This window comes from Eumetopias jubatus, unplaced genomic scaffold, assembly GCF_037043125.1.
Source record: "Eumetopias jubatus isolate StellerSeaLion01/CBP00866 unplaced genomic scaffold, mEumJub1_p1.0 scaffold_3, whole genome shotgun sequence".
Classification (NCBI taxonomy): Eukaryota; Metazoa; Chordata; class Mammalia; order Carnivora; family Otariidae; genus Eumetopias; species Eumetopias jubatus.
The window spans coordinates 62,772,613-62,786,469 of record NW_028274809.1 but is presented as its reverse complement, the minus strand read 5'-3'; the positions used below and the strand labels follow the sequence as shown (position 1 = coordinate 62,786,469).

The following is a 13,857-nucleotide window of genomic DNA, read 5'->3' as shown; positions in this document are numbered from 1 at the left end:
GGGGGGAGAAAGCTGCAAACTCAGTGCCAGCAGAGGGAAGAACCCCCCCAGCGCGCGCGCGCGCGCACACACACACACACACACACACACACACACACACACACACACACACACAGAAGACCCAGCCTATTGGCTCTCAGAGGTACCAGGAGAAACGCAGGGGCGAGGAACTAAGGGGCTTAGCTAAAAGTTGGTATCCAGAGCAATTAGACCACCAGGTCCCTCTCAGATCCTGAGCATCTATGCCATTCCCCTCCATTTACCTCTCTAACAGATCAGAGATCTTCTTCTCTGAAGGAACTGATGCAGAGGTGCCGTGGGCTCAAGGATACCACAGTGCACACGGGAATACTGGGATGGAACAGAACTGAATACAGGGGGATTGTGTGACTTGTGAACTGAAGGGTCCTTGGCCCGCTGTCCTCTGTACTTCTCCTAGAACATAGACAGCAAGCTACCCTAACCACGTCTTACTCCCCACACCAAGGAGAATGGAGACCTCTACTAATAACAAATGACTAACTCTAGAAAAAGATTTACTAGTATCAGTGTTTGGGAGCTCCCCAACAGAAAGGCCGCTGAAGTTCACCAGCTGATGAGGCTCATACATACAGACAGACCTTTTGGTAGCTTTTTATAGACTTGCCCTTAATATTAAACAAGGATCAAAGAAATTTGAAGAAAGCTTCCATCATGAAAAATAAGGGTTGAGATAAAAAAAAAAAGGAACCCAAAGAAAAAGGAAACAGAGGAAGATGAATTTTTTTAATTCCAGTACAGTTAACATACACTGTTGTATTTGTTTCATATGTACAATAAAGTGATTCGATTTTGTGTATTACTCAGTGCTCATCTAAATAAATGTACTCTTAATCCCCTTCATTTATTTCATGCATCCCTCCACCCATCTCTGGTAACCATCAATTTGTTCTCTATAGTTAAGAGTCTATTTTTTACTTAGTCTCTTTTTTTCCTTTGTTCATCTGTTTCTTAAATTCCACATATGAGTGAATCACATGGTACTTGTCTTTCTCTGACCCGCTTATTTCACGTAACAGTATACTCTCTAGCTCTATCCATGTTGTTGGAAATTGCACAAGGTCATTCTTTTTATAGCTGAATATGATTCCACTGTGTGTGTGTGTGTATATATATATATATATAAATATATGTAACGTATATATATATATATATATATATATATATATATATATATATATCACATCTTCTTTATCCATTCATCTATTGATGGACACTTGGGCCGTTTCCATAATTTGGCTATTGTAAATAAGGCTGCAACAAATAGGGGTGCATCTATCTTTTCAAATTAGTGTTTTCATTTTCTTTAGGCAAATATTAGTAGTGGATTTACTGGATCATATGGTATTTCTATTTTTAATTTTTTTAGGAAACTTCATACTATTTTCTACAGTAGCTGCACCAATTTACATTCCTACCAATAGTGCATCAGAGTTCCCTTTTCTCCACATTTTCACCAACATTTGTTATTTCTTGTCTTTTTGGTATTAGCCATTCTGACTGGTATCAGGTGATATCTCATTGTAGTTTTGATTTACATTTACCTAATGATTATTGATGTTGAGCATCTTTTCATGTATCTATAGGTCATTTTGATGTCCCATTTGAGAAAATGTCTATTTGGTTCTTCTGTCGACTTTTTATTTAGATTTTTGTTGTTGTTGTTTTTATTGAGCTAGACTGAGTTCTTTATGTATTTTGGATATTGACCCCCTTATCTAATATATAGTTTGCAAATATCTTCTCCCAGCCTGTAGGTTGTCTTCTCATTTTGTTGTTTTTTTGCTGTGCAGAAAAGCATTTGATATAGTCTCATTTGCTGATTGTTATTGTTGTTGTTGTTTGTGCTTGATATCATGCACAAAAAATTATTGCCAAGACCAGTATTGATGAACTTCTTCCTTACATTTTCTTCTGGGAGTTTTATGGTATCAGGTATCAGTTTTTTAAGTCTTTGATCTATTTTGGTTAATTTTTTTGTGACTTATGTGAAATAGGGGTCCAATTCCATTGTATTACATGTATTTCTCCAATTTTCCCAGCACCATTTGTTGAAGAGACTATCCTTTTCCCATTGGTTATTCTTGAATCTCCTCTCAAATATTAGTTGACTATACATGCTGGGATCTATTTCTGGGCTATTTTCCACTACTTCTGGCCACTGTTCCACGATGTGTCTATTTTTGTACCCATATCATACTGTTTTTATTACTATGGCTTTGTAGTATAGTTTTAAATCTGAAAGTATGATACCTCCCGCCTTGTTCTGTTTCCTCAGGATTGGTTTGGCTATTCAGGGTCTTTTATGGTTCCATACTAATTTTAGGATTGTTTCTTCTATTTCTGTGAGGAACGCCTTTGGTAATTTGATGGGGATTGCACTGAATTTGTAAATGACTTTGGGTAGTATGACCATTTTAACAATATTAATTCTTCCAGTCCATGAACATGGGATATTTTTCCATTTGTTTGTGTCTTCAATTTCTTTCATCTAAGTTTTGTGGTTTTCATTGTACAGATCCTCTACTGTTGGTTAAATTTATTTCTAAATATTTTATTGTTTTTTGATGCTACTGTGAATGGAATGGTTTTATGTCTTTTTTGGATGATTCATCATTCAGTGTAAAAGAAATGCAACTGATTTCTGTAGTTGTGTCCTGCCACTTTATGGAAATTATTAATTCCAAAAGCTCTTGACTGATCCTTTGGGATTTTCTTTATATATATAGGATCATACCATCAGCAAATAACTACTTTTTTATTTCTTCCTTTTTGATTTGATGCTTTTTACTTCTTTGTCTTGCTTAATTGCTCTAGCTAGGACTTCCAGTACTATATTGAATAGGAGTGGTGACAGAGGGCATCCTTGCCTTGTTCTTGATCTTAGGGGAAATGCCTTCAATTTCTCTCCATTAAGTATAATGTTAGCTGTGTGTATGTTGTACATGGCCTTTATTATATCGAGGTATGTTTCTTTTATACCCACTCTGTTAAGAGTTTTTATCATGAAAGTATGTTTTATTTTGTCAAATATTTTTTCTGCATCTATTGAGATGATCATGTGATTTTTTTTAAGATTTTATTTATTTATCTGATGGAGAGAGACACAGTGAGAGAGGGAACACAAGCAGGGGGAGCGGGAGAGGGAAAAGCAGGCTCCCCACGGAGCAGGGAGCCCGATGCAGGGCTCGATCCCAGGAAACTGGGATCATGACCTGAGCCGTAGGCAGACGCTTAATGACTGAGCCACCCAGGCGCCCCCTGATCATGCAATTTTATCTTTCATTTTACTGATGTGACATATTACATTTACTGATTTGCATATATTGAACCATCCTTACATCCCAGGGATAAATCCCACTTGGTCATAGTGTATAATCCTTTTAATGTGTTCTTGAATTCTGTTTGCAATATCTTGTTGAGAATTCTTGCATCGATATTTATCAAAGGTATTGGTCTATGGTTTTCTTTTCTTATGGTATCCTAATCTGGTTTTGATATCAAAGTAATGCTGGCTTCATAGAATGACTTTGGAAGTATTACCCCCTCCTCAATATTTTGGAAGAGTCTGAAAAGAACCAGTATTAATTCTTCTCTCAATGTAGAATTCTCCAGTAGGTTATAAAATCAAAATACTGAGTTATGCCATCATTCAGTGAAGTATCCAGTATAAAGTGTGACTGACTATAATTTATCTTTCTGTGATGATTATGAAGATATTAACAGAATCCCAATCAACTGAAAACATAGTAAATCCTTATTTCCATATAATTCATGGGTTTTTATTATTATTATTATTATTATTATTATTATTATTATTTCAAGCCCCACATCCCTCAAGAGGTGTCATCTGGCTGAGTATGAGGAACACCCTCTAGTCAATTAACCGAGTTACTGACTTTCATACACTTGACTCTCCTTTTATGTAATGTCAGCTTCTTCAATGTTAATATTTCTCATTGTTAAAAATACACTCTTAAAGGAAGTGTTTGTTTTAACTAAAATCATGAGAAAAGCAATGGATTTCTTTTCCTGAACTCTAAGTATTTAGCAAGCAAATTAAGTTCTAGCGAGCAAATTATTAGTATTATTACTAAAAAATGGACAAACAGTGCAAAAAACTTTTTTAATGTATTCTCACCTGTGCCATTGATATTTTGTTTATAAATCATGTCTTTTGATGTATCTGAAAAGAAGATAATATTCTCCTGGGCATCAAAATCAATCCCAACAAAGAAAGAAGGATTTCCTGTCACTGGAACTATGACATCTTCCTGGGTAGACAGGTTGAATGGGATGCCCCGAACAGCCACTTCAGATGAAAACATCAGGAACTGCTTAACAGCTGTAGGAAGAAGAACACAACACAATTGGCCACAGCCTGGTTCTTGTCCTCCCTCAATTCCAGAGAAATTATTTATATATCCATAAAGCACATTTTATAATTCTCAAATAAACATAAAAACCAAATCTGTGGAAAACATTGTTGCAAATAATGGGAAGAGAGGGAAAAAAGCAGCTATGAAGGTGATACAACTATTACAATCTTATTTCCTCTTGGGAAATTTATCCTTAAGATTTATTTGTATAAAACACGGTCCCCTATGATGAATTCTAAAGCAGTGTTACCTGAACTGCATAGTAATTCCATCAAAATTCTTGATTTGGATTAACTTTTGTATAGAGATCTATACCAAGAATCCTACTGCAGTTTTGAAGGTATTAAGACTAGTTAAAGAAAAGAATTAACAGGGGCGCCTGGGTGGCTCAGTCGGTTAAGCAGCTGCCTTCAGCTCAGGTCATAATCCCAGGGTCATGGGACTGAGCCCCGCGCCGGGCTCCCTGCTCAGTGGGGAGCCTGCTTCTTCCTCTCCCCCTGCCTGCCGCTCTGCCTACTTGTGCTCTCTCTCTCTCTCTGTCAAATAAATAAATAAATAAAATCTTTAAAAAAATTAACAGCAACCAGGTAAGTTATTTAGAAGTAAATAGGGAAAGAAGGGAGAGGAAAAATAGTGGAAACAGGGAAAAAGGAGCCATTTTAAAATCAAAGAAGGAGACAGAACAGTATGTCAGGAGATCAAAAAGAGAAATGAAGAAGGTATATCCAAGACAAAGATAAAAATTGCAGGAGTTTAAGAGCAAAATTATTACACAATGTAGTGTCAATATAATAGTCAGAGACACATGGCTCTTTGAATGAGGGTGCTTTTTATCTGAATCTAGGATCACCTACAAAGTGAACAAATTTGTCTCAGTTAGAATTAGAAAATTTACATACCAAGCCCAAAGCAGTACCATCTGGGGAGCCAGAATTTGTCAAAGGCATTAAAAAGGAGAGTTTTCAAGGGAAGAAAAGAAAACCAAATATTGCAGGATGTGCATTTCATCATCAGCAGAGGCGCGGTAACAGCCTACTTCTAAGTAGGTGTGTAGAAAACCAAAGAGGAAGAAAAGTGTTTGAGGGAGTAACTGAATCCCAGAGCACACAGGCAGGGATAAAGAGAAACTGTGGATTGAAAAGTGAAAACCTAGATGAGGAAATGAGCCGCCCCAACACTTAGTTTGTTTTGGGGACACAGCAATAAAGCCAGGTGGGATCGAGGCGCAACTGCCCCCTCCAGGGGCAGGAGCAGTGGTCTAGGAGAGGGCAATGAAGGGGACAGGAGGTACTCCCGCATAAAGTGAAGGCTAACATCTAAAGTGGGAAAGGTATACATAGCAGAGAACACTCAAAATTGTATGGCATTTCAAAAGCGTAATTTTAAAAGGAAACGATTTCAGGAAGGAGAAAAGGGGAAAGGGAGCCCAAGGAAACCCTAGATGTGCAATTAAAGGAAAGGCCTGAAGAACAGAAATTTACATCTTTGAACCCTGTGTGTAAGGGGAGCAGCGCCTACTGAGGAAGGTGCTCTGTCAGCTACCAAATGCTTATTCACCATGAAGGAGTAAGACAGGAAGCTGACCCAGTCCAAAGGCAGCACGTACCGCTATGCTGCCTACCAGAAAGACAGCCCAGAAGTGATTTCTTACCAACGCAGTGGCGGTTATCCACATCCAGGCTGAAGCCAAGGGTGCACCTGCAGCGGTAACCCAAACCATCATTATCTGTTCTGTGGCTGAGGACACAGACATGTTCACAGCCCCCATTGTTATCTCTGCATGGATTGCTAACTAGAGGAAAAAATACACAGGGTTAAATCTCAGTTAGAGATGTATGATTACCCAAGACATGTGAAACCACTTTGAGCCAGGTACGTGCATGGAACACAAACACCACTGCTGTTGGTTGCTGTATACGCCCCCATGTAAGCTCTCCCACCTACCCTCAAACTGGTAGTGGCAACACTCAGGATTCCCACAGCTATATAACTTTGGGAGTTCTTCTCCCCAAGGTAATCACGTCTGCTAGCCTCAGTGATTAAAAAGTAACCACCTCCCTCCACAAAAAAGCTTGAGTGTTATTTTGACCATTCATAAGATATAATACGTAACTGTAACTCACTGGATGCATGCTTTTTAAGCAAGCCAACTTAAAAATCAATGACTCTAAGAGCTAAGTATTATTATCCCAATTTTATACAAGAGGAAGCCAAAGCTCCAGACCGTAACACAACTTGCCCAAGATTATTCAGCAACTAAACTAGAAGTCAAATCCAGATCTGATTCCAAAACCCTACAAACCTGCAATACAAACCAGTTTATACTTCTAGAACCTATTCTCAAAGCTGTGACTCAAAAAGCTCATTGTATACAAGCCTGTCATAGCCAAAAAGGTCACATCTGCTTTGAAAATTGTCTCCTTAGCCTTTGACTTATTCTTTAAAATTGTCTCCTTACAAAAAATAATAATAGAATAAAATAAAATAAAATTGTCTCTTTACCTTCTCAGGTGGATTGGTTTGGGGAAACAACAAACAAACAATGTGGATGATAAAATTGGGTAAATTTTTGGTCAAGGGCAAATAGGAATTTAGTAGCTCATGAACTGACCATTCCAAATAGAGACTTCCAAAATGTTTTCAGATGTAATACATATTTTCAGCTAAAGTTTATGTTATTCCAGGATGACTACATTGAGATGAATACCCTTCAATGTATCAGTTCTAGTGGTTGGGTTTTTTTGTTTAAAAAAAAAAAAATCAACCTAATTACTTTATGGTCTTTCTCCATCCTAAAATCAGACCCACCACTCGATGTGGGAGTTTAAAAGTAAAATCTGCCTTTCCCTAAATTACTATTCACTGATACTAAACTTTCTATCCATACAGTTTATCATATTTCTTTTTTTCTGATGCACAAGCAAATACAGAAAAGAGCCATGAACAGTCACAACAGTTCTGTCAACTTAAAACCTTGAAACACAAACAAGACATACTATAAAATAACAGAAGACTAAATGGTTTCTGAATCAAAACATTTCTTTTCTTTGATAAGTGACCAGCCTAGGAGACACCAAACACCAGTGGCCAATGACAGACCCAACACAAACCAAGTAACAGGTGTCATACATATTCAACGGAGAAGAAAAAAAAATTGGCTCTGACACTACCTCAAATGAACACTTAGGCACGTTAGTTTCTTCCTCTTAGGCCTCAGTTTCCTCAACTTTAATATTAATGGATTGAATACAAGATTTCTCCCAGTAAAATGAGGATATGTATTTTGGTTTGGTTTGGTTTGTTTGCTGTCTATCCCCAGCAGTTAGATAGGACCTGGCACATTGCGGGTGCCAATAAATATCTGTAAAATACATCTCTTAAGTTTCCTGTTGATTTGGCATTTTAATTCTGAAATACATCAATTTTTTCAGAAGACCCCATAATACACAGAGCCAATTTCAGAGAGTTTTAACTCTCTAGATAACCCATCATATATTTGAAAATATCACCCAAATCTCATGAGATCACTCTTAACTTCCATACCACTGAGAAAACCTTTCTACCAAGACCAGTATTGAGCAGGGTTTCCATTGTTCTGGGGCATACCGTAGGGCTGCCTGAGGGAATGGTAAACAGTCACTCCAAATGGCCTCAGAGAAGTCTGGTGGTACTCTTGTGGACTGCTCTCTGTGAACTTGTTTGCCTTCATTACAGCCATCTTTGTCCAATCAGTAAAGAATACATGATCTTCAAACAAGCTTATTCCAAAGGGATGAGGAATGAGTGAGCCTCCTTGGACTACTGTCTTCCTGTTACAAAAGATGTGTATCACAATTTTTTTGTTTACCTTCATTTCGATTAAAGGTGGAATTCGTTCAAGTAAATGCCTAAAAAACTAAGTAATTTCTTGTTACAAACATAGGATATATAGAAAAATACATTTTAAGATGTGGGTATATTTTGACCTACATTTGATAGAATTCCGGATTTTCATGTGGTCTCTTGGGAGAGACCCTCGAAAATAAAATTCCAGTCCCAGTCCTAGTTTGTTCTAGATTTTTTTGAAAAATTACTGGTTTTTTACATGCTTCTCATTCTATTAAGGTTGCCCCACAAAAAAGGGGGGGCCATATGATGTGAAATATCATTTTGTAATCCACAGGTTAAAGAGCGTAATAAGGGAATGTAAATGTGGTAGCAGATACCTTCAATGGACTTCACACTCTACCATTAACCATTTCTTAGCATCAGGGAGCAGGATAGTGAGCAGAACAGTTCAACCCAGAGCAAACATGCAGACCTATTCCTGATGTCACTTTGGGAAATCAAAAAGTAGTGCTACCACCCCTCCGCCTCTGCTTGATAAACTGTCTGCTCATCATACTTGCAGTGGAGGCACAGGGTGGCCAGAGCTGCTTCAGTAAAAGAAAAAGAAGTAAAAGGTGCCAAGCAAGGGAAAGAAAATCAACAGTGTCTGTCATAACTACTTCTGCATAGACGATAATTCACTTAGGTCACATAAAGAAAGTGAGATAGAGGATGGTTCGTGAGGGAAAATTCATTTTTTTTCCTCTTTGCAAAATAGAAAGACCTTAAAGAAAAATCTTTTAACACTGCTGAAAACTAAAAAGCACAACAGGACTCTAAGAAAAGAACTGAAGATACTAAGGCTGGGAAACACACCAAAAATATGGCACAGGGGGAGAAACCAAAGGTGGCAAGTCAGCACGCACTTTAAAACACTCAATAATGACATGGTACATTTAGATTAGAGAATGGTTTTTCCTTTTCAGTTAGCAAATTCCAGAACCCTGAATGCCACCTGCTGGCAAAGCAATGGGCAGTGACTTTATGATTTCAGCTGTACTCATGAGCTTTGATAGCTCTTTGATGTTTCTTCACAGCCAGCAAAGCCCTCAAATATTTCTGAAACTCCATTGATTGTTATGTTTTTATGTTTTACTTTAACCTTAGCATAAAAATACCTAGACTATCTAATATAATGTCAAAACACCTATGAAAGAGAAAAAAAATAGGCAATTTCTCAATTGTTTTTATATGACTTATTGGGTTGGTTGATATTTTTTCATTAAATTTATTCACATTCTCATTATGGGAACCAGTTTTAATGATGTGAAGTCATAGTATCAATACCCAATCACTTTATTTAACCAAGTAGAGTTTGTTCTAAGAATATGAAATCCAGTGGCAGACTGTGATACCATCCTTACAAAATAGAGATAAAGGAGAAAACAAAACTATAATATTCCTTCCATTGAGAAAACAATACAATAAAATCAAGTAATTTGGAAAAATTAAATTGGCCAGCTGATTTTCTGAATCCACAAAGAGTAGTTTTGACAAATTTAAAAACCATGTTTTAACCAGTTTTTGAAAATATCAAAAGCAGAGAAACTAGTTAACAATTTAATTTATAGTTAACTCTCATCAGACTAAGAAGATGATATAAAAAGTATGCCATATTTTATGTTCAAATATTCTAAGTATCTTTGAAGTGTATCAGGTAAAAATACAAGCCAGAATTTCTCTTTGAAATTTGAAATATGTAAGGGCAGAGTAAAGTCCAATTAATTCCCACCGGCTAATGTTAAATAAATAATAAAAGTTATTTATTCACTGGGGGAAAATTAGTAAGCTAAAAGATAAAGTGATCTTTGGAGACAAACCATAAGGGACCCAGAGAAATAAATGGACTCAGGAGTGAATGAAAATAATGTGCTTCATCTGGGAGCTGGGGAGAAGTTGGGGAGGAGAAATCAAAGAATAAATGCTCTAAGTAACATTTAATGAATGCTATCATGGAACAGGAGGAAAGTTAACAACAAACCTTCCCCCCACCCCCGCCAAAAAGTCACCTCACACAAATGTCAACACAAAAGTCATTCAAGATGTAATGTCAACCAACAGAGCAATATTTTAATTCTGGTCCCTCTGTATCCCTCTCCATAAATTTTGTGTACTTTCCCCCAAACTTATGAAGCTATAAAAAAATACTTCTTACCTTTGAATTCCATCATAAGTTACTGTCTCAATGTAATCAAAACGGCAGTCGACCCAGTAAACACGCTTTGATACTATATCCAGAGTTATCCCAGCAGGCCATCCCAGCTTTGTTTTTACCAAGTCTTTACGGTTGGTGCCATCCATGAAAGCCCTTTCCACCTTAGGTTCCCCAGAAAGGCTCTCCCAATCTGAGAAAAATAAGTAACTACAAAAGACAAATAAAAGATGAAAGTCAGTTATTTTACAAGTTTATCTGGAAAATACTGTTTTTGGTTGCATGTTTGGATCAATGGAAATTCCCTCTAGCTGATTAGAGAACATGGGAGTATAGAATAACAACAACAACAAAAAAAAATCAGAAACTATGGGGGCCAATCAGGAGAGTCAACAACTCCAAATAGCAACTATGAAAATGCACTAATACAGCAGCCTCAAAATTCATATCCATCTTCTTAACTTTCTGCCCTGACTCCTGGCTCTGCCTTTCACTTCTCTTTTTCACACCCAGGAAAACTTACAAATACATTTTAAAATAAGCTATCAAATCATTTCCCTCCCTAATTCCCCATTGTAAGACATAGTCTAGAGAACATATCCATTATTTTCAAGGAAAGATAGCAGGATATCATGAAGTAGGAATGAATAATAACCATTCACCAACCCTTCAGTAGCCTGAAGTTCATACAAGCATTCTAAGAACCAACTGTGAAAATCTAGGAGAAAGCTAAGTCTCCTATAACTGCACTCAAACGTGGACATTAGGAAAATTGGAGACGAGTGAGCATTTGTTTTGATGTGGTGATTCACACTGAACAACTTGTAATGAGGTATTACCATTGTCATCTCAATCCCAGTTTGTAACAAGTAAGCGCTAAAGGGATAGGTCCAATCTTCTTTCCCCTCTTTAAAAAAATTTGCAGCTAAATCATGTTAGAATGATCATCTGGTAATGGTGAATCAAAAGTAACATTTAGGTGAAACAATATTATTAGGTTGAGTCAGAACACAGAGTCCTGTCTCTCCACCAGGCAAATGTGGCAAACACTAAAAATAAAATTCATACCCCCAAAAAATCACATATTCTTAGTACACCACTGGTGTACTCATTTAAAGCTTATATGAATGGAGATATAAAATAAACATGGGTTCTAGAGTACAGACCCTATAAGAAATCAGAACTAACCTTTAATTAATCCAGGGGATGTTTTACCTATCGGGAGAGATAAAGCTTCAAAAATACGAAAATCAGTATGTTTTCACATCACTTACCCAACAGTTGGGTCCAGGGCAATTCCTCTAGGATGCCCCAAGTTTCCAGTTATAAGGATAATCCGATGGCTTCCATCCAAATTTACCATATCTATGCGGTTGACCTTGGTCTCTACCAAATAAAGTTTATTATTAATCCAGTCCACAGCTAGATTCTCTGGATCATCAAGAGAAACAACTTCTTGAGTGTTTAAGCCATCAATGTCAACTGAAAAAACCTGAAAGAAAACTCAAAATTACACTTCTTACACAAAACTGTGGGCACTGTTTTTCCTATATTCATTCAGTTTATCTATCTATGTGGTACCAATCAGTCATCTAGACTTAAAAAAAAAAAAAATCACTAAAATATTTTACATCCTGGGCTACTGGGGAGAAAAAGAGTTTCTTTAAAAGTATATGTAAGGCAAATATAAAAAGTTGGATTTTTTTTTTTAATCCTGCATTTCTAATTCTTGGTAGCTATTGAAAGTTTAAACAATGTGGATTTTTTTGTGGAGGAGGTGGTGATGGTTTGTTTTGATTTTTAGCTGTAATCAAGTCAGAATTGTTAATAATCCAAATTTGCAATTTTTAGAAATTTTATGCAAGTTACCACTTATTTGAATTAAAATTTTATTAATAGTACAAGGAAATGTTAAGAGGAAGAAATAAAATGTCATAACTCTTTAGAGGTCTCTAAAATTTATGTTTTAAAAATCTCTGTTGCGATCACTCAAAGTTGCAATTAAATCTATCACACTTTCCAAATAAGACAGCATAATGAAATTTTGGCTGTTAAACAAAATGCTGTCAATATTTGTTACCCAATCTTCAATTACAGTTCCATTTAGAAGATGCAAGTAAAATCTGATTTTTATCATCCAAGGAAGCAGAGTACTTTTTATATTTTAAATGATCAAGTTTCAAAAATTACTACCAAATATCTATCCAGTTTTGAAAGAATGTCTACTATTTCTTTTAATTAGGCTTTTGGACTCCATTTCGAATAAAATTAAAAGTTGCTCAAGGCTAATCCATATAATAGACTGCTTTGTTTAACAGGTCACATGTAATAGTATAGCATGGAAAAAGGTGCTGATTAACATAAAATATCTCAAGGGCCTTTTCTGTTAGAAAACAAAAGAACTTTCCCTTCCACTCCCCCAAAAATGAAAAGTTATCAACACTTTGTGTTTGGGGTTCTATCAGCTCGCAAGCTCTACTCCTAAAATTTCTATTTACCTTATCTTGCACAGTGTCAGTCCAAAAGACTCTGTGTAGGTGATAGTGAAAATCCACACCCACAGCCACTCCATGATTTTGAGACTGTACCAACATCGCAAAGGTCCTTCCATGAATATCACCAATCAGCAAATCCCGACCATTGGAGAAGATAATGGAGGCTTGCTCAGCTAAATGTGAAGAAGGAAGGCATTATCACTCCTTCAAGTGAACAAACCTACGCATCTCACCCTTTCAGGCAAACTTACAACTGATATGCTTCCTGCCTTTTCAAATACTTCTTCTATGTTATCTTATTTGATTTTAAAATAAACTTCTGAGGCAGGCATATAGGTGTCATTCTATCCAGTTTACAGATAAGCAAATTGAGGCGCAAAAATGCTTGATGAAGTGTCCAAAATCACACTAAGTCTGGAGCAGAGTCTACCAAGAACTCGAGTGTTCGAACTGCTAGTTCCATGCACTTTCAGTGACACAGAGGGGACTACTTCAGGTATTTTCAAGAATCCTCTATGATACGGGCATCTAACCCAGCAACTTCAGACTGTGTAAAGCACAGAACATATTTTATGGATTACTGGGAAATCACTCTGTGAAAAACATGCCAATGATGGATCCAAATCTGCTTTACCTACATACTCACAAGCATGCAAAATGACATATGAATATCAAGGTTTTCATTGCAGTCTTGTTTGCAATAGCAAAGGTTAAAAAAAAAAGATATAAAAGCCCATCAGTAGGGGACTAGTTAAATAAATAATGTACGTCAAAAAAATGGAATATTATGCCAGTAGAAAAAAAAAAGAATGAGGAAGAAGTCTCTGTGTTGATATACGTTGATAGCAAAATGCAGAACTGCCTGTATAGTTTACTACCATAATCCGTAAAAATAGAACTGGATACCTGTATTTGTACATTCTTA

At 36.6% G+C, this 13,857-nt stretch overlaps 1 protein-coding gene across 1 annotated transcript in view; it reads right to left on the bottom strand.

Moving 5' to 3' along the window:
• LRP2 (LDL receptor related protein 2) overlaps window positions 1-13,857 on the bottom strand; it is a 195,337-nt gene that overhangs the window by 114,097 nt on the left and 67,383 nt on the right. The window contains exons 11-16 of the mRNA XM_028123757.2: window positions 12,936-13,105; window positions 11,712-11,929; window positions 10,441-10,647; window positions 8,025-8,227; window positions 6,070-6,210; window positions 4,181-4,384 (exon numbers count right to left, since the gene is read on the bottom strand). Of these exons, the coding sequence (XP_027979558.2) occupies window positions 4,181-4,384; window positions 6,070-6,210; window positions 8,025-8,227; window positions 10,441-10,647; window positions 11,712-11,929; window positions 12,936-13,105 (1,143 nt within the window). The remainder of the gene's footprint in view (window positions 1-4,180; window positions 4,385-6,069; window positions 6,211-8,024; window positions 8,228-10,440; window positions 10,648-11,711; window positions 11,930-12,935; window positions 13,106-13,857) is intronic.